Genomic DNA, 21,691 nt, shown 5'->3' with positions numbered 1-21,691 from the left:
GAATCAGTTATACATATACATATGTTCCAATATCCCTTCCCTCTTGCGTCTCCCTCCCTCCCACTCTCCCTATCCCACCCCTCCAGGCAGTCACAAAGCACCGAGCTGATCTCGCCTTTGTGTTACTGACTAGGGTTTAGAGATCTGACCCACATCGCCTTTGTTCCTGGATACTTCTCCTTTCAAACACCAGTCTTCATTTTGTGAGCCTTCCCTGGTATCCTGTTCCTGATTCCACTTTCCTCCCTTCCTTGACAGTTTGGCTTCAAGAGCATTCTCAAATACAGTTTACCCGGCAGTCAGGACATACATTCCTTAGCCTGGCTCTTGCACTTGTGATCTCTATCATTATGCTGTAATTGTTGATTTCTTACTCCTTTAGAATCATACCAAAACAGAATTGGATGCTTGGAAGATTGTCCGAGTCAGTGAAGATTTCCGAGTGATTGCCTTGGGCTTGCCGGTACCTAGGTACTCTGGGAATCCATTAGATCCCCCGCTCCGGTCTCGATTTCAAGCCAGAGATATTTATTATCTACCCTTCCAGGTATGTAGGAACAAAGATAATTTATTTTATTTTTAAATTTGTATTTATTTTTAATTGAAGTATAGTTGATTTACAATATTAGTTTCAGGTGTCCAACATAGTGATTCGATATTTTCATAGATTATACTTCATTTAAAGTTATTCTAAAATATTGGCTACATTCCCTGTGCTTGTAGCTTATTTTATACATAGTAGCTTATACCTCTTAATCCCCTCTTCCATCTTGCCCCTCTTCCCTTAAGGATAGTTTATTTTTTAAATAGTATTCCTGTTTATAATAAATTCAATTACTATAAAAATGTTACTGTGTTTGTAGATGTCCCCCTCAGTAGTTGATGGAAAGAAAAATGGATATAAAGGTAAAGAAAATCTCTGGAAACTAGAAAGAAAAGTTATTGTGGTATTATTTGTCTGAAAGATTTTTTTAAAAGACCAACTCTTCTTTTAGAAATGACATGTATCAAGAAATAATTTTTTGCTATTAATTACATAGTGTCTGCTTAATTAAAAGGTTGAATTATGTCTGTCAAACATTTGCATTTAATCTGTTACAATCCTTATTAATCAATTTGATATGTTTTATGTTATTTTAGGACCAACTTAAACTGTTGTATTCAGTTGGAGCCAATGTTTCTGCTGAGAAGTAAGTATTTCAGATATATATATGGACACTTAACATTGAATTTGTTTTGCCCATTCATTGATCAACTGATTCATTCATTCATTCAACAACTGTTTGAAGAATTTTTCAGTAGCTATGGAACCAGCTAATGATAAAGTTAATAAGACATGATCTTTGATGGCAAGAAACTCAAGATCTAGTAGAGTTTACAGATATGTATATAAATACCTTACTTTAACACAGTGTGGTAAGGGCCATAATTTCAGAGTTTTGGGGGATGTTGTGGTTGAGACTTTATAAGGGCTTCACAAAGGCATTGTCATTTGAGATGGGTCCCAAAGAATGAGTAGGCTTTTGACTGATAGAGAATGGAATTAAGGAATTCTAAGAAAAAAATTTTAAAGCATGGCACGAGAATATATGCCTTATTCTTGGGTCTATGAAAAGCTCCCGGAGGCTGGAGTTTGGATTTAGATTGAGAAAGGTGGGAGGTGACGCTGGCAGAGTAGTTTTGGGCCAGGTTATGAAAAACCTCACATATTGGGACAGATTTAAGAAATATATATGTGAACCTAATCAGCTTGAGTTTGAAATGGAATATTATAATATGGAACTATTCCCTAAGAATTAAATAGTGGATGTCAACTTTTTCGATTAATTAAATTGGCCCAACTATTTTATATGTAACAGATTTTATGTATTATAACTATTAGAATAAAATTTAATATCACTTTTTGTTTTCCCCTAGAATTTCTCAACTCTTATCCTTTGCCACCACTCTCTGTTCCCAAGAATCTTCTACTCTTGGACTTCCAGATTTTCCTTTAGATGGTTTACCAGCTGCAGTTCGAATCCTGGTATGTATAAAATAAATTAATGACTGGTATACCCAAATGTGGCAAAGAAAACTTAAAAGTTAACCCTTGGAGGTTAATCATTTCCATTTGCCTTATTATACTCTTCTATAAATATTGTAAGGCCTGAGATTAATTTGCTGTGCAGCCCAGGAAACTGTGCAGAGACCACTGATGTGTTCTGAGTCCTTAAAGAGCTTACAGCCTTGGACGGGGGAAGGTAGACCTGCAGCTCAGGTGAAAGTTCCACAGAGGGAAGGAGGACTTCTACCTGATCATGCAGAGGTCTGCGGCAGTGTAAGTCGTGCCTCAGACTCGCCCCAACCTGAGGCAGGGGAGCTGGGACTTTCACACTCAGCACCATCCGTCTCACTGGTTAGCAATCGTCCCAGGGGGCACACATTCCCAGGCACTAGCTGCTCTCCCACTCTGGGAGCCAAGCTGGCTCCAGGAGCTCAAGGGCAGTTTTCTTGGAAAGACCTGCAGCAGCTGGCTGTTGGAAGGGAAAGCTGGGAGGCACATGAAGGAGGAAAATGGGTGAGGGGATATGGTGGAAGACAGACGTTGTCCACCACAGTTTCACGAAGGTCATGACAGTAGTGTCTGGAGTGTTCCCTAGGCAGAGGGAACAGCATGGGCCAAAGGTGTTAAATCACAAAAGGGCCTGGTGTGTTTTTCGGAGAATGATGATAAATTGTATCACTGGAGCAAGCACGTGTGCCGAAGAGAAAGGTTAGGACCTTATTGTGAAGTGTTTTGCATGGTGAGTGAAGTTGTCTGTATTTTCTGGTGTGGAAGAAGTGGCCCATTAGACATTATTAAGTAGATGGGATGTGTGGCAATCAGATATATGTTGGAGGAAGACACCTCTGCTGGCAGCGAGGTGAGATGGGGGGAGCGTGGATGCTCAGGGAACAGGTAGGAGACTCTGCTAAGGAGAGCATAATCCAAGGTAGTAGTGACAACACTTAGACAAGAGACTTATTTTTAATCTCCTGTTGCTTTTTTTTTTTCTTTTTTTTTTTTGTGGTACGCGGGCCTCTCACTGTTGTGGCCTCTCCCCCTGCGGAGCACAGGCTCAGCGGCCATGGCTCATGGGCCCAGCCGCTCCACGGCATGTGGGATCTTCCCGGACCAGGGCACGAACCCGTGTCCCCTGCATCGGCAGGCGGACTCAACCACTGCGCCACCAGGGAAGCCCTCTCTTGTTGCTTTTTATTTTACGTTTCCTGAGGGTCAGTGAGTTAGGTTTCTCAGGTATTGTTTACACTGTTCTATACATCTGGAACAGCATTTTTCCTCCTATTTATCACATCTTCTACTTTTCATTCTTTTTGTTTTTTCCTTGGAACTTTCTACTTTGACAATTCTCAGATCTAAGAAAAAGTTCAAAAATAGCAAAACCTAAATCCATAATCCCTTTAACTAGAATCACCAACTTTTAACATATTGCCACTTTTGTTTGCACTTTCTCATTTTTTTCTAAACAATTCTGAAAGTAAATTGTAGTCAGTATTCTTAAGTACTTCAGTATGCAACTTCTAAGAATTAGAACATTCTTCTACATAACCAGAACACTGTTATCACACCCCTCAGCATGTTAACAGTAATTCTGTAATGACATCTAATAGACAGTCCATATTGAAATTTCCCTAGTTGTCCTTGTTAGTAGACTTTTTAAAGTAGGGTAAACCGAATTGTGAAAGCAATCTGGGGGGAAGGGTTTGAGGATAATGAACACTTTCTAACTTTGTAGTTATAACAGTGAAGCTGGGAGTATGTGGATGAGATTAACTCAGATTAGGAGTAGAGGAAAAAGAGAAGGTACTTTGGAATGAGTAGGATAGGGAAGTGTGTTCAGACCTGTAGTTTCAGACATGCTGAATGGGAGTCTATGGGACATCCATATAGTCACGTCTAATGGGCAATTGAGAGTTTAGGTCTAGAGCGCAAGAAAAAGGTCAGGACTGGAGACAGAGACATGGGAGCCATCAACACATACACGGCAGCTGAAAGATGAGAGTGGGTGAGTTTACCAAGGGAAAGGGTGTGGAACAAGAAGAGGAAACAATGAATATTTGCCTTTGTAGACTTCTGGAAAACAGGAGAAACTTACTGGGTATTGTTTATAATGCAATTTCAATGTCATATGTACATCTTTGTTAAATTTTCTGTGATTATTTTAGGTGTTCTTCATTCCTATGTATTTTTCCTCCTAAATAGGATTCCTTTCCTATGATGTCCATCGAACATGCAATCCGGTGCCTTTACCCGTACACTATTTTACTAGGACATGAAGGGAAGATGGCTGTGGAAGTTGTTTTAAAAGTAAGTATCTGATGGAGATATATGTATGTGTATAGCTGATTCCTTTGTTATAAAGCAGAAACTAACACACCATTGTAGAGCAATTATACTCCAATAACGATGTTAAAAAAAAAAAGTATGTATCTGCTTCACTTTCTTTCCTTACCTTTCCTATTTTCTCTTCTTGTCCCTTCTTTTCCCTTCTTCTCATCTCTCTCTTACCCTTCTTTCCTACTTTTCTTTCTCCATCTTTCTTTCTTTCCCTTGTCTTCTTTTCCACATGTGGAGGCATTGTCATGTCAGTAATGGGGCGTAAACATTCCTTCTGCATTTATTAGTAGGCATTCTACACTAAGGAAGAGCTTTTTCTTCTCCTCCATGTATTTATTTATTCATATATATCAATATGCACTTATGGATCCCTATTTTATTCAGTGGGTTATAATTGATTACTATCGTCATTTATTTTGATGCTAAAATTATCCCAGGTCTTGGCCAGTGAGAGCCACTTCAAGCGGACCCTTGGCGAGAGAGAGTCATTGACTCACCCCAAATAATTCCTTTTTATGAAAGACTGTTTTTGTTTTTCTTACACAGTTTGGGTCAAGGTGTATAGATTTCTAAGGAGTAGGTAGAATGTGAACACTAAGCTGTTGTGGTCTTGTGTATAGGCCCTTCATTTTCTGGAGGCCAGAATTTGACATATGGAGTGGTGTTAGTTTCTCCCTTATCCCAAAGAATACACAGGGTCTTTGGGAGTACAGAAGTACTCTGTATGCAGCTAATAATAGTGAGAAGGGCTCAGAAGAGTGGAACAATAGATTCTAGTTACTTCAGTGGGATTTTATTTCATATATCAGCCAACCCAAGAAACAGTATTTTCACTGATTGGTGATGTCAATAATAATAATAACAAAATAAAACTAACAAAAAGCCGTTCCTCATAAATGCTAAACAGTATAGTTAAGGGCAGAATCTAAAAGAAAAACATAAAGAAGCAAGGGGAAAGTAATGGCCAATAAAGAGGCAAAGGAAAGTAGAAGAGACAGCAAAGAATAGAAGCAGGGCTAGGGACAGTGAAATAGCAGCCACTGATGAAAGGGAAGAAAGGGATTTGCTGTGTGTGTGAGAAGGGGTGAGGGAGAGGGAGGGGAAAAAGGAGAAGGTGGAAGGATGTTAAGGAGATAATGAAGAACCATTTGGAAATGGGGAAATTAATGCCTATGCTCAAGGAGTTAGGAAACTACCAGTCTGACTGTATAGTTCACTCTAAGATTCATTCCAGCCTCTGAAAAACAGAACTAGAACTCATCTTTGATTTAATTAACATCTGAGCTACTTTGGCATTGGTCATTGAAATAGAGTACCTAGTGTTTGAGAAAAGAGGCTGTGATTACAGATGAACTCCCTAGATGACCATCAGCACAAAGTCCACTGCCTTGGGAACAAGGGTACGTAGGGTAGAAGAAAATGTCAGAGTTCTGATAAAATGAAGCAATGTAAAGTTTTGTGACACAACCAGGAGAAGGCATTCAGTGTCTAGATAAGTCCATTATGAACAAAGGTCTTTATTTTTACTAAGAAAACACTTTGATGCGTTTCTGGTCTCTAATTTCAAAATTAGTCATACAAATTCTATAAAGTTATAGAATACCTTTAAAGAGTTGAGTTTTCCAAAGAAAGTAGTCAGTGCTGCTTCATTTTGTTTGGCCTTTATTTTGACCTTTATAATTAAGGGGAACGTAGAGCACTGATTGAGGATCCATATTACAAACAGGAATTCTTTCAAATCTGATTGTAGAGTTTTAAAAAAAAACAGGAAAAGGGGGAATTTTGTTACTTATGTAAGAGAAGAAAAAGTGATTGTCTTTTCTTGCCTTAATTTTGTGAAGAATTATATATCTGTTTTACTCCTCAATTTCCTTTTTGATTAAGAGTCTTTAAATTTCCTATGCCAACAAATGGTAACTCACCTTGCAACTTGAGTTCTTTTCCTATTTTAGTGTATTCTAGCCTACTATTTTTATTCTACTGAAATATTTTAGTTTGAATTATTTATAAGGACATAACCAGTACAGCAAGTGTGGTTCAAGGCATTAGTGTTCATTTCTGGAATATAAATGCTCTGACATTAACCCTATATCAAGCTAAACTGACATTACTATGGCTGGAGTGAAAACATACCTTTAAGCTCATATATATATTTTCTTAGAATTTAATGGGTCTAGGTTCTAAATTCCAATGAATTTAATTACTTTGCTATGGCTTCCTTTCCAATTGAACCTCCTTAAAATACAGTGTACCCTTTTTTTTTTTGGCAGGAAATTATGGTGTCAATGATTGTTATTTGTCTACAGCATGGAAGCAATTCCTACCACATGTGTGACACCATGGGAGTTTGCATATATAAATTGTGCAAAGTATAAAACTTATGTTTTTTATGGTAGCACATATAAACAATTTTTCTTAGGCTTGGGAAGAGGAATGATTGTCTTGAGTACTTAAGACACAGCAATGAAGACATGATCTGGGCTGTTATGTTTACAGTGTTGAAGTTGAAAATAATTTTCTTCCCCAAAATATATTTTTTAGAGTTGAGTCATTCTGTTGAATAAGCAGTAATCTGTTCTTTCATTGAGTTTCAAGTCTTTCACTATAGTGATAATGTTATAAAAGTATTGTAGAATTTGGGGGGAATAATTTCTGCCTGTTTAACAGTAAAAATGAGTTAAGCTCTTCATATTGAACATGCTGCTGTTAGTAGGGCATAGGATTTAATTAATTTTCAATTAGTATCCTCATTTTTCATATACTTATTTGTGTCCTCTGTGTGCTTTTTTTTTTTTTTTTTTTTTTGCGGTACGCGGGCCTCTCACTGTTGTGGCCTCTCCCATTGCGGAGCACAGGCTCCGGATGCACAGGCTCAGTGGCCATGGCTTACGGGCCCAGCCGCTCCATGGCATGTGGGATGTTCCTGGACCGGGGCACGAAGCTGTGTCCCCTGCATTGGCAGGCGGACCCCCAACCACTGCGCCACCAGGGAAGACCCTGTGTGCATTTTTTATATAACGAGCTGGGCTTAGGGGGTGTAACCTAGTGTTAGAACATTGATCATTGGCCTACATGGAGAAAGAATCAATGGTCTGGGCCTTTTAAATCCAGTTTGACAAATATTGAGAACCTACACTGTAGAAGGCACTGTGCCAGATACTGTGGAAGATTGATTGTTATACTTTATTGTAATCAGTTAAACTAACCACACAAGCAATCAGCAGACTGGTGTCCAGGCAGCTATTAACTTCAGTTGATTTAAGAAATCAACTGATATAGGCCTTATTTTAATTTCCTTTAGCATGTTTTCAAGAGTCTCATCATCCTTTTCTAGGAAACTGGAACCTTCGATTATCAAGCATTGTAGGCTGCAAACTTCTACCAGATCAGGAACTCAACGATTCCATTTCTTGGCATTTAGTAAATTTTAGGGGCTATTTTCATATCACCTTAGTAATTAGCTTAAGGAGAATGAATGGTATCTGTAAAAATAGGGGAAAAATTCTCCTTAATTTTTTTTACCTTTATTTTTATAACATAGAGTGGGTTTCAGTTCTAATTAAGATGGAACCTTCCGGATATCCAACATTAATACTAAAATAAAAAGTAAATTACATGTCCTTCTGGTAATTTTACAGCGCTTTGAACTTCAAGATTCAAGAAGCTCTGTGCTTCCTGAAGAGGTTGTGAGAGTGGAGAAGATGACTGAAAACCATGTCTTCCAAGCTTCTGTGACCATCCGGATTGCAGAAAAAGAGGTGACCATTAAGGTAATGAATGAATCAAGGTTCGTACTTTCTAAGATGTGCCTTGTTCTGTCCATTTTTATGACCTAAATTGGGTTTATGATTCCCTTATAAGTCTTCTTTGGTTCCATAGCATCACATCTATATACGTGTATCTGTATATCTATATATCCAGAGTCATGTATGGTTGCAAACTGGAAAAGTTCAGGGGAAACATAGGGATAGCTTTTCATCAAAAACCGAAGTCAGCCTCTGAGAAAATCAAATAAAGTGTTTATTAATGAAAGCATTTTGTGTTCTGAGTCCTTGGTAAGAAATAGTCATTGTTTTCAAACATATTTTAACAACTAAGGAATGCTCTTTTCAAGTAAAATCTTTGTCAGCTACATGAAACAGTTAAAAGAGGAGCTGTTGTAGTTGAACAGTTTTTAGAGGAGGGGAACGGTATTTGCTCATAGAGCTCCAACTGCTTGCTCTGCCTCCCTTTTTCCTAACCCTTCCCTTGAGGGTCCTAAGAACCCTAAGAGGTGATAGGAAGCTAACACTAGGAAACACAGCCTGAAAAATGCTGACAATTAGATTGTAAGTGAATGTAGGAAAGAATAAATGCTTGCCTTCTTATGTTATGACAGAGCAAGCATTCATGATAGGCTTTTTTTTTTTTTTTGCGGTACGCGGGCCTCTCACCGTTGTGGCCTCTCCCGTTGCGGAGTACAGGCTCCGGACGCGCAGGCTCAGCGGCCATGGCTCACGGGCCCAGCCGCTCCGCGGCATGTGGGATCCTCCCGGACCGGGGCACGAACCCGTGTCCCCTGCATCGGCAGGCAGACTGTCAACCACTGCGCCACCAGGGAAGCCCCATGATAGGCTTTTTTGTTTGTTTGAACGTGATATTAGTAATACTTATTCAGGTCACTGTATTTACTCAATCATCAAACGAAACATTGGTTATGTCTACCATAAGCCAGGCTCTGTATTAAAATCCACTCAGTGCCTGCAGTGTACTAGTTACTGTATTTTTCTCTTCACATATATTATACCATTTAAATCCCCCAATAACCCCGGAGATAACTTTTATTATCTCCATTTTATAGATTAGAAAACAGATGTGAAGAGGATCATCAGTTCACCCATGGTCACCAGCTACCAAATGGCACAGCTGGGCCTTCTAGACAGCACACTCTACACGACACTTTTCTGTCTCCTTCAGATGAGTGACCTCACAGCTGATGGTCTAGGATAGAGGCAGATGCGTAAGAACTGCACTGGAATGGCTATGGAGATGTAGAGACGGAAGTAACACTAAGAGTCAGGAGAAGGAGTAGAGAAAGTTTCAGAGAGGAGATGGGGCTTGAGCTAAGTCTTATGACACAGGAGTTTTCCAGTGGCCCAGGAATGGAAGGGTGATAGGACATTTCAGGCGGTTTGAACAGAATGTCCAGGGACATGAGATGTGAGTGAGCTTTCATTATTTGCTTCCCTTTGGTAATGGCTTTCTAACATCATTGCCTCCCGGCCCTTCAAGTTAGCCTTCTGTGTTACCACCAGGATGATCTTTCTTAAAAACAAATCTGATCTTGTCACTTCCAAACTTGTAATTCTTTAGGGTTTGTGTTGTCTACAGTATGATCAAGTCCAGAGTCCCCAGCAGGGCATGGAAATCCAGGAGACTTTAATAAGGAGGAGATAGGAAATAAAAGGAAGCAGGTGTGAAGGATGGGAGATTTTAAGAACAGATGCTTCTGAGTGGCAAACTAAAATAAGAGTGGAAAAAGATTTGTGGACAGTTTAGAAATCAGGAGATCTTTGGTGATTTTGGAGAATCCCAGTAGATTGATTTTAAATTCTGTACTTATAACTGAAATTTGGGCAAAAACCTTCATTCTCAAGCAGTGACATTGTTATTATAAGTTATAAATAGTATGAAAATTACTTGATTCATATGAAAATGTCTGACAGCATAGGGCTTTAATTTTAGAGGGATGATTGATTTGGAAGTTTGATGAAAATGATCATCAGATGTGTGAATGAGAAAATAATTGTTGCTCTATTGAAATATCAAAAACAGTATAGAATTGAATTGAGCAGGAAATTAGTAGGGGCTTTTAAATGGCAGTTGTATGCTTTCATTTAACTATTATTTTGAGAAAAACATGTGCATATTATGTTTACCTCTCTTTAATTATAGGTGCCAGCTGGGACCAGGCCATTAAGTCAACCTTGCACATCAGACCGTTTTATACAAACTTTAAGCCATAAACAACTACTGGCTGAAATGATGCAGTCTCACATGGTTAAGGACATATGTTTAATTGGAGGAAAAGTAAGAATAGCAGCCTCGCTGCTAAGTTCTGTTTCCCGACTTTTGGTGGTTTTGACTTATCCCTTGAATGATTGTGTTTCCATTTGTAGGGTTGTGGAAAAACAGTCATCGCTAAGAACTTTGCAGATACCTTAGGATACAATATAGAACCTATCATGCTCTATCAGGTAAGAAGTTCATTTTTAGCACTTGGACTATAAACATACTTTTGGACCATCACCAGAATTTGTGGATATTCTTCCTTCAGTTGTACCTGTTAATTTTGAAGTAGATAAATAACTGAAACAGCTATCAAATTGGAGTGCAGCTATAATTATTTGGAATTTTTGAAAGTGTGTTCTAGGATATCTGATGTGCCCAGCATACCAGGGTCTGTTTTTCAAGAGAGATCCATTTTGCAAGCATGTGTACACACATACAGTACATTTAATAGTAATTTGGAAATCTAAACAAAATAGGTTTCAGCAGCAGTGGGAGATAATTAGGTATTCACCAAATAGATAATTATTTTTTTATTGTGGTAAAATGTACATAATGTGGAATTTACCATTTTAACCATTTTTTAAATTTTATTTTCTTTCACTGAATATTTATTCTTAATTGAAGTATAGTTGTTTTACAATATTGTGTTAACTTCGGAACAGCAAAGTGATTCAGTTATATGTATATATACATTCTTTTTAAAATGCTTATCCATTATGGTTTATCTCAGGATATTGAATATAGTTCCCTGTGCTATACAGTAGGACCTTGTTGTTTATCCATTCTATCATTTTAATCATTTTTTTTTAGTGTACAACTCACCGGCATTAAGTACATTCACAATGTTGTGAAACCATCACCACTAGCTATTTCTAGAACTCTTTTATATTCCCAAATAGAAACTCTATAACCATTAAATAATAAATTCTCTGCCTCCCTCTAGACCCTGGTAACCTCTATGTGACTTTCTGTCCCTATGAATTTGTCTATTCTAGGTACCTCATGTAATGGAATCATGAACTTTTTTTTTTAAACATCTTTATTGGAGTATAATTGCTTTACAATGGTGTGTTAGTTTCTGCTGTATAACAGAGTGAATCAGCTATACATATACATATATCCCCATATCTCCTCTCTCTTGCGTCTCCCTCCCACCCTCCCTCTCCCACCCCTCTAGGTGGTCACAAGGAATCATACACTTTTTGTCCTTTTGTCTCTAGATTATTTTACTTAGCATTATGTTTTCAAGGTTCATCCATGTTATAGCATATGTCACACGTTCATTCCTTTTTATCACTGAATAATATTTTTGTTTATCCATTCATATGTTGATGAACACTTGAGTTGTTTCTACCTTTCGGCTATTGTGAATAATGCTACTATGAACACTGGAGTACAAGTATCTGTTTGAGTCCCTGCTTTCATTTCTTTTAGGTATATATGTTGGAGTGGTATTGCTGAATCATATTGTAATTCTACCTTTAACTTTTTGAGGAGCTGCTAAACTGTTTTCCATAGTAGCCACACCATTTTACATTCCCACTAGCAGTGCATGAGGGTTCCAGTTCCTCCGACTCCTTGTCAACACTTGTGATTTCCTGTTTTCTTGTTTTGTTTCTGTGTTCATTTTGCTTTGCTTTTTATAATAGCCATCCTAATGGGTGTGAAGTAGTAACTCGTGGTTTTGATTTGCATTTCCCTAGTGACCAGTGATATTGAGCATCTTTTCATGTGCTTATTACCATTTATATATCTTATTTGGAGAAATACCTTTTCAAGTTCCTTGCCTATGTTTTAATTGCATTGTCTTTTTGTTGCTGAACTGTAAGAGTTCTTCATATATTCTGCATATTAAGGCATTCTCAGATATATTATTTGCGAATGTTTTCTCCCATTCTGTGGGCTGTCTTCTCACTCTCTTTTTTTTCTTTTTAATATCTTTATTGGAGTATAATTGCTTTACAGTGGTGTGTTAGTTTCTGCTTTATAACAAAGTGAATCAGTTATACATATACATATGTTCCCATATCTCTTCCCTCTTGCGTCTCCCTCCCTCCCACCCTCCCTATCCCACCCCTCTAGGTGGTCACAAACCACCGAGCTGATCTCCCTCTGCTATGCGGCTGCTTCCCACTAGCTATCTATTTTACATTTGGTAGTGTATATATGTCCATGCCACTATCTCACTTTGTCCCAGCTTACCCTTCCCCCACCCCATATCCTCAAGTCCATTCTCTAGTAGGTCTGTGTCTTTATTCCCGTCTTACCTCTAGGTTCTTCATGACCTTTTTTTTTCCTTAGATTCCATATATATGTGTTAGCATACGGTATTTGTTTTTCTCTTTCTGACTTACTTCACTCTGTATGACAGACTCTAGGTCCATCCACCTCACTACAAATAACTCAATTTCATTTCTTTTTATGGCTGAGTAATATTCCATTGTATATATGTACCACATCTTCTTTATCCATTCATCTGTCGATGGACACTTAGGTTGCTTCCATGTCCTGGCTGTTGTAAATAGAGCTTCAATAAACATATTGGTACATGACTCTTTTTGAATTATGGTTTGCTCAGGGTATGTGCCTGCAGTGGGATTGCTGGGTTGTACGGTAGTTCTATTTTTAGTTTTTTAAGGAACCTCCATACTGTTCTCCATAGTGGCTGTATCAATTTACATTCCCACCAACAGTGCAAGAGGGTTCTCTTTTCTCCACACCCTCTCCAGTATTTATTGTTTCTAGATTTTTTGATGATGGCCATTCTGAGTGGTGTGAGATGATATCTCATTGTAGTTTTGATTTGCATTTCTCTAATGATTAATGATGTTGAGCATTCTTTCACTCTCTTGATAGTATCCTTTGATCCACAAAAGTTTTTAATTTTGATGAAGTCTAATTTATCTTTTTATTGTTGTTTCCTGTGTTTTTAGTGTTACATTCAATAAATCATTGCCAAGTCCAATGTCATGAATTTTCCCCTATGTTTTCTTCTAAGAGTTTTACAATTTTAGGTCTTGCATTTAGGTCTCTAAAACATTTTGATGTAATTTTTGTATATGGTGTAAAGTAAGTATTCAACTTCAATCTTTGCATGTGGGTATCCAGTTTTCCCAGCACCATTTGTTGAAAAGACTGTCATTTCTCCATAGGATGATCTTGGCAATCTTGTAAAAAATCAACTGACCATATATGTGATCGTTTGTGTCTGGGCTTTCTGTTCTACTCCATTGGTTTATATGTCTGTCCCTATGTCAGTATCACACTGTTTTAATTACCATAGGTTTATAGTAAGTTTTGAAATCAGGAAGTATGCGACCTCCAACTTTGTTTTCTTTTCCAGGATTGTTTTGGCTATTCAGGGTCCCTTGAGATTCCAGATGAATCTTAGGATAGGTTTTGTCTATTTATTAAAAAAATAAAAGTTGAGATTTTGATAGAAATTGCAATGAATCTATAGATCATTTTGGGTAGTAATGTCATCTTAATATTAAATCATCTATTCTGTAAACGTAGATGAATTTCTGTTTGTTTATGTCTTTTTAAATTTTTTTCAGCAATGTTTTATAATTTTCAGTGTACAAGTCTCATCTCCTTGGTTAAATTTATTCTTAAGTATTTTTGAATGGATTATTCTGGTGGATGTACCTGCTGAATATAGTATTATAAAAAAGCAAACTTACAGCTGGTGTTTTTACAGAGTGAAATTTTCTGTCATGTATTTTTTTGTAATGATATCTCTAAGATATTTTTATCCTGCTAATTTACGGATTTCTACGTATTCGTGTTTGGGTGGTTATGGTATCTTTTTACTTCTAGCAGAATCTCTGCTTCTTGTTCTTGGAACAATTTTGGATAGTGGATGTGATATACTATTTACTTACATTTTAGGAAGCATTTTGTGTTTTTAGTTTATTCTTTTGTTTAACTTTTTAATTATTACTGACAATAAATATATTTATATTAAAATTGTTCTTATTTTTGAAAAATGACGTTTAAACCAGTTTCTTGCAGTGACCTTATCATAGAAAATTTTGTTAACAGCTCATATTTCAAATGATTCTGTTGAGAGTTTTTTCATGCTGCTTTAAGTTACTTTGTGCCTGTGGGTTGAATTGGCCAGAGTTAGAAGCAATTATAATCACATGGTACTGGTAACTTTTGGGCTATAAGCAGAAAAATCTATTGTAAAAGATATTTGAGAATTCTCCCTGAAATTAATTTTTTTTCTTTCTTCTGGGTAACTTAACTCATTCAAAGCACTAAGGTATCATTTAGTATTTTGAGTTACTTTGAAAATAATTTTGGAAATGAAAGAGAAAGCATCCTGCCTTGGTATAAAACTGTGGAGGATTTATACCTCCTACTATTTTGTACAGTTTTTGTTATCATATTTCTAGAAATACAGGTAAAGGTAGTTATATAAAAAAAGAGGGAAAGATAATTAACTAATTAAGGACTTAAAAGATTTAAATATTTACTAAGAAATACTCCATGATTTTAAAAGATGAAATTTATGAAGAAGCATATGATCCAAGCTTATGAAATCATGAAGAATATGAATTAAGGTGAAGAGACTTAAACCAGTACTGATATCCTGAGTCTTAGGCAATAAACATGTAGGGGAAAGAAAATAAATTTCTACATTATACAGCAGGTGACACGTCTTGGAACCCACTGAAAATAGATATATTTATATATATTTTTCAAAAATATATTTTAAAGTGAGTCTTTATGAATTGATTCTAGGTCTACTGGATTTTTTAAGGGAAATAAGGAAATTGGCAGGAGAGGGGAGTATATTTTTTGCTTAATTCATGAAAGATGCAATGAAGAATACCCTGCCCTCTTAGAAAATCACCCTCTTGGTGATGGTTAGCTCAATATACTAGTTCATCTGTCTATACCTTTCCATAGCTCAGGTTAGAAGTGATCTGAGGATGGCATTTTATCATCTCACCAACCTGTTAACTATCAACTTTCTAGTTTCCAATGAAAATACTTTTCTACCAAATAATGGAGAGGAAAAAAAATCCCAAATCATCAATATATTTTTAAAACAAGTTAAATTTTATTATAAATATATCATATTCCACTTATAAGTCTAGGATAAATACAAGCATAACTTAACCTTTCCAGCTGCCATTGCTTTGAAATCATATGGAGAAGACCTTTTGAGGATAATATTTCTTTTCTCTTTGACTTCATCCCCATTTATTACTAATAGTATTTCTAAAGTTGCACACATTATTATTTTTTACATTAAAATAAAAACTCCCGGGGCTTCCCTGGTGGCGCAGTGGTTGAGAGTCAGCCTGCCGATGCAGGGGACACGGGTTCGTGCCCTGGTCCGGGAAGATCCCACATGCCGCGGAGAGACTGGGCCCGTGAGCCATGGCCGCTGAGCCTGCGTGTCCGGAGCCTGTGCTCCGCAACGGGAGAGGCCACAACAGTGAGAGGCCCGCAGACTGCAGAAAAAAAAATAATAATTAAAAAATAAAAACTCCCATTCTATTTATTTTCTTTGTTTTTTTTCAAAACTCCCATTCTAATGAAAGCTGGAAATAATTTATGCCTCATCAATTTTTTCCAGATAGTACTCTTTCTGTATGAGATTTCTGTAGTCAGTTTATGGTGATTCTTACACTGTAGTGATAAATTATCCTACAAGCATATGCTTGAACTGTGAAGATTGCAGTCACCTCATCCTGCTATCCATTAAAAGAAGAACCAAACAAGAGAGTATGTATGTATCTATCAATTAAGGTCTCTCAGCTCCACTGAAAAACTACTGAAAGTATCCTGCCATTGAGAATGTTATCTTTATGTATGAAAGAATTAGTTTAATAGGTTGAGAACAGATTTTCTTATATATTTTTGGAGAGTGACAATAAGTTCACAAAAATATTATTTTATTTTAATGTATTTTTTAACTTTCCTGTTGTTTGTTGATGATAAATAAACAAAGGTAGGAAAATTATACTATTCAATTTGATGGCAGACCATTCTATTACCTGATACTCTTCTGAGATATGAAGTCAGTCTCTTCTAATTTCTGCCACAGGATAAGGTCATTTAGCCATATCTTATTAATCTTCTATCTGACAAACATGGGTGATGATATTCAAAAGGCACACAAGTTTTGCCATAAGAATATTTTGCCCATCCTCAGCATACACACTATCTACCTTATAGATGTCCTTCAAGGATTGGGAAAACTGGTACAGAGATAAGGAAAGTAATCACATATTCTGAAAACCCCTTTTCCAATTTTGCTTTTCTGCTCATTAATCTTTAGAGAAATGTCTGGGAGCAAAAAATAGTTTCTGAAGTATAGACTTCAGAAAGGGATAGAGAAGTGTAATAATGGAAACATGTTTTGTAGGTGAGTTTGTTTCTTTCTCTCTCCATATGGCTTATTTCCAGGAACTGGATCAAAGCATATATTAGGCACTTTATTGACATTTGCAGGTTTTGTAAGCTGTTAATTAGTTGGTTTTTATGTTAGAAACCAAGCTCCTGAGATTAATTTGACTCTTTTTGCTTATAATTTCATATTTATTAGTAGTGTTCATCTATTTCTTTGGGACAGAGGAACTAATTTAATAGGATTAAAGATTAGATTTTGGTTTTATAATAATATAGCCCATATTGAGGAAAAATTTCCAGAAGTTTGACCCAACGTAGAGAATTTAGTGGGAATAAGTAACTCAACATCTGTTTTCCTAGAAGATGTAGAGATTTCCCTGTTACTTGTACGTGTATAAAGCTACACTTAATATGTGGGTTTTGCCTTATTTTTAGACTTGACTATTTTTAGAACTGGGTTTCATTTGAAGAAAAAGAAAAACAGAGCCTTTACACAGATTTGTGGCAGTACATAAAATATGTTTTATAATAGGTTATAAAAATCTTAAATCATTTGGCTCAAGTGTTAGGTCAGATTCTTTTAACTGGTTATTCTTTTTTTAGTGTTGAAGTCAGTGATTTCATAGTATTGAAGACATACAGGTTATTATTCTTCTCTTTCTCAACCAGATAAGGGCATATTTCCAGATTTCTTTCCACACCATCGTAAACAGTACCAGATCTGAGATCTCGATTTTCTGTTAAAGTACTACTTGGATTAAAAGCCAAGTCAACTCCAATCAAAAATTTAGGTCAGGGCTTCCCTGGTGGCGCAGTGGTTGGGAGTCCGCCTGCCGATGCAGGGGACACGGGTTCGTGCCCCGGTCTGGGAGGATGCCGCATGCTGCCGAGCGGCTGGGCCCGTGAGCCATGGCCGCTGAGCCTGCGTGTCCGGAGCCTGTGCTCCGCAACGGGAGAGGCCACAACAGTGAGAGGCCCGCGTACCGCAAAAAAAAAAAAAAAAAAAATTTAGGTCAAATAAGTTTAAGAGACTTATAATGAACATAATCACTGTCTAAAACACGTTGAAGTCTTAGGATCATTTTTGACCCCTTAGCTAAGATTTTCTTCCTATAGCTAAACTCAAACCGAATCCTTTTCTTCATTTTCCATCTAATCTACAATTCCTCCTTCTTCCTGTGTATCCTAATACAGTGGAAATATCTTGACCTCTTATTCTCTCTCATTTGTTTTCACTGCCCTATGTCTTGGACTTTTTTACTTGCTTCTTGACTTTGTCTTGAATTTGCACTTTTTTCATGAAGATTTCAATAGTCTGTATTCATTTAAGTGGTTTATATTCAACCTTAGAGACTAACTTTCTGTATGATTCTGTAGATCATTTTGTTTTCTTGATTTATTTTGCTGTAATCTGTCATCCTTTCTATCTTCTTAGTATTTTTTCTTTTTCCCACAAAGAATAACCTTCATAAAGCTCTCTAGGAATTTACTTGCCTCAATTCCTTCAAATTTCTTTTATTATAAAATTTATTTTTTTAAAATGTATGTCATCATGCAAGTTCTACATCCTCTGAATTTTGAAATAGAAATTATAAACTAAGAGTAGTTGTCTTTTCATAGAGCTCTTCCTCATTCTTTTTCTTTTATAGCTGCATATTATTCCATCATGTGGTTATACCAGAGTTTATTCAACCAGTCTCCTATATATGGACAATTGGATTGTTTCCAATATTTTGTAATTACAAACTAAGTTGCAATGAATAACCTTTGCATATGTATTTTCACATTGTTAGAAGTGTATCTTCAGGATTAATTCCTAGAAGTGGAATTGTTAGGTTAATAGGTAAATATATGTGTAGTTTTGTTAGGTATTGCCAAATTTTCCTCTGTAAGGATTATACCATTTTGCATTCCCACCAACAATGCCAACAGAGAGGGCTACCAAGCTCTTTAATGTTTGCCAATTTGATAGTTAGAAATGGTATCTAAGGAGTAGTTTTTTTTGTTTGTTTGTTTTTTGTCTTTATTTATTTATTTATTTATGGCTGTGTTGGGTCTTTGTTTCTGTGCGTGGGCTTTCTCTAGCTGCGGCAAGTGGGGGCCACTCTTCATCGCGGTGCGTGGGCCTGCCACTGTCGCGGCCTCTCTTGTTGTGGAGCACAAGCTCCAGACGCGCAGGCTCAGTAGTTGTGGCTCACGGGCCTAGTTGCTCCACGGCATGTGGGATCTTCCCAGACCAGGGCTCGAACCCGTGTCCCCTGCATTGGCAGGCAGATTCTCAACCACTGTGCCACCAGGGAAGCCCCTAAGGAGTAGTTTTAATTTGCATTTCTTATATTAAGAAAGAAACTGAAAATCTTTCCTATTTTTAAGGGCCATTATTATGGTCCTTAGTAAATTATCTGTTCATTTCTTTTGCCCATTTTTCTACTAAGTTTTTGGTCTCTTTTTCCTCTCAATTTTTAAGTTTCTAATATTAGGCATATTTGCTTTTTATCTGTGATATATGCTGCATATATTTTTCTCAGTTTGTCAGTTACACTTTGATTTTATCTATGAATAAATTAGTTTTTGCCTTGTAAATTAAAAAAATTTGTAGTTAAATTTATTAATATTTTATTTTATTGCATCTAGATTTTGAGTCATGGCTAGAAAGCCTTTCCCTATTCCCAGGTTAAGGAGGAATTCACTCATGACTTTTTTAGCTTCTAGGTTGACCTCTGTACAGTTCTTGCACATAACCCCTTATATTTTAGAACCAGCAGTGGAGTACTGGGTCTTTCTCAAGCTGCCATCTATCTTTCTGACCACAGCTGAGAAACATCCTCCAACCTTAAGGACTCAAATTATAACATTGGGCCCACACGGGTAATCCAGAATAATCTCCCCATCTCCAGGTCATTAACTTAACCACGTCTGCAGAGTTCCTTTTGCCATATAAGGTAACATATTCACAGGTTCTGGGGATTAGGATATGGATATCTTTGTGGAGGGTATTATTCTGCCTACTACACTGACCATCCTGGAAGATCACACCACTGAGAACATTGCCACTGATGGTATTTGAGTTACAAATGTAGCACACCTCTTTCAGTGTATATAGTTTTCATATGCATAGTGATTCTACATGTAGCTGCAAGCATCCAACTTCATGATATTTTTTGGTGTAGCTGTGCCCATACATTTGTTGAAGTGTATATTATTTTTTAACAAGTTATTTTCCCTATAATAAAATGTAGGCATTATCCTGAATTTTTATTTGAAGTTACGTGTATAGGTATCTTATATTACCTATGGATTTTTTCAAGGCTATAAAGCAAAAATTACAAAATATTGTTTATAAAATGGGGGTGTTTATAAAATAGGGTTGGGTCTAACAGGATTGAGAATGCAGCAAGTTAGACCACAGCATAGGGCTTGGCATACAGAAGATACTCAGTTGAATATGCACCATCCTAGAGGCTTGGGAAATCTTAAACTATTTTAAGTAGAATGACTTTTGTTTTTAAGTATGTAAGGGATAGATGTGATTATTCAAACATTGTTGTCATTCTCCCCATCAAACACATTTAAGAACTTTTCCATTTATAGGGTTCTCTAATGCAGAGAAGCAATAGAATTATTTAGATCAATTTCTGATTTTTGAGAACTAATTAGTTCTTATAGGATAAGGCAGGAGGCTGTTTTGAGACAAATTCATTTCAGTTTTAGAATTACAATTTTCTGTGTATTTCCTATGTTTTTCAAACATAAAATTTTGTGACAATTTAATAATAGCTTTTTGCAGCCTCTTTGAAGTGATTCAAGTTATTTACTAAAATTTATAATTACTCTAAAATAGGCCAGTAAAGTGGTATTTCCTGGCTTTCAGAATTAAGGATGAGAAAGGTTAAGTGCCAGAGTTTATACCTCAAACAAAGCTTCTACAAGAGGTCCTAGCTTATTAATTTTCAAGTCATTTTCTTGCCTACTAGACTGTACATCTTTAAAAACAGTAAGTAACAGGCAATGAGGCTCACTCTGAGATGAGAGGAAACTGGGTTGAGGCCCTAAAAGTATCATCTGTTTTTATTTGGAATGCTTTCCTTCACATTAGCTTGATTTGCTTTAGAATGCTAGTGTTCTTGTTACATCACAGTTTGTTTTTCAGTATTGGTCTGTTTTTCTACTTGCTAGATTTTCAAAAACAACATAATAGAAAGGAGGAATGGAGGAGTTTGCAAAAATCAATGGTTGTTTCTATCCACCATTGAGACGGATAGAAGTCCATCTCAACAGTGTATTATTTTTATAATTGAAACTTTGTGAAACGTATCTTAGGCTCTTGTTTTGATGGAGAAATCATCTCAAAGGCTGAGTGTAATGACAGATGTTGTATTTTATGTTAAGCTTGCAATTAGAACTACTTGGAGTGTTTATGTAATAGGACATAGTACAAAGTTATGTATTGAAAAGGTAGGCTATTTGCTGGTTTAACTTGATAACTTACTAAACTTATATATTCTAAAAACGCAAAGTGTATCTTAAAGTTTAACTGTGCAATATATGTTATAAAGGTTCATCTTGTTGTATTTGCATAGATTTGCCATTTAAAAGGCAGTAAATTTTACATTTGCTTTTTTAAAAAAAGTATCCAAACATGATATTCAAATCTTTTATAACTTTGCAAGTATGTACTAGACTCCTTATTTAATTGAAACAGTGTACATTTTAAGTAACGGACAACATCTTTTGTGTTATGTTAACAAATTTAGTTATCATGAGGTATTTATTAGATTTATAAAAGCACACTAGGAGGCCTTTGGGCATGTGTATAAAAATAAACATTACAGTAAGACCAAATCCATTCGCTCAAGGAAGAAAACAAAAGTAACCAAGGAATCCTACCAA

General features: G+C 36.5%; 1 protein-coding gene across 1 annotated transcript in view; it reads left to right on the top strand.

The window, feature by feature from the left end:
* VWA8 (von Willebrand factor A domain containing 8) overlaps positions 1-21,691 on the top strand; it is a gene marked incomplete at both ends in the record, with an annotated part of 368,930 nt that overhangs the window by 78,485 nt on the left and 268,754 nt on the right. The window contains 7 exons of the mRNA XM_079721796.1: positions 383-547; positions 1,141-1,190; positions 1,918-2,026; positions 4,247-4,351; positions 8,020-8,151; positions 10,316-10,450; positions 10,540-10,617. Coding sequence (XP_079577922.1) covers positions 383-547; positions 1,141-1,190; positions 1,918-2,026; positions 4,247-4,351; positions 8,020-8,151; positions 10,316-10,450; positions 10,540-10,617 — 774 coding nt within the window. The remainder of the gene's footprint in view (positions 1-382; positions 548-1,140; positions 1,191-1,917; positions 2,027-4,246; positions 4,352-8,019; positions 8,152-10,315; positions 10,451-10,539; positions 10,618-21,691) is intronic.

This window comes from Hyperoodon ampullatus (genome assembly GCF_949752795.1).
Source record: "Hyperoodon ampullatus genome assembly, chromosome: 16".
NCBI classification, from domain to species: Eukaryota; Metazoa; Chordata; class Mammalia; order Artiodactyla; family Ziphiidae; genus Hyperoodon; species Hyperoodon ampullatus.
The sequence above is the reverse complement of the archived record's forward strand: the minus strand, read 5'-3'. Positions and strand labels throughout refer to the sequence as shown.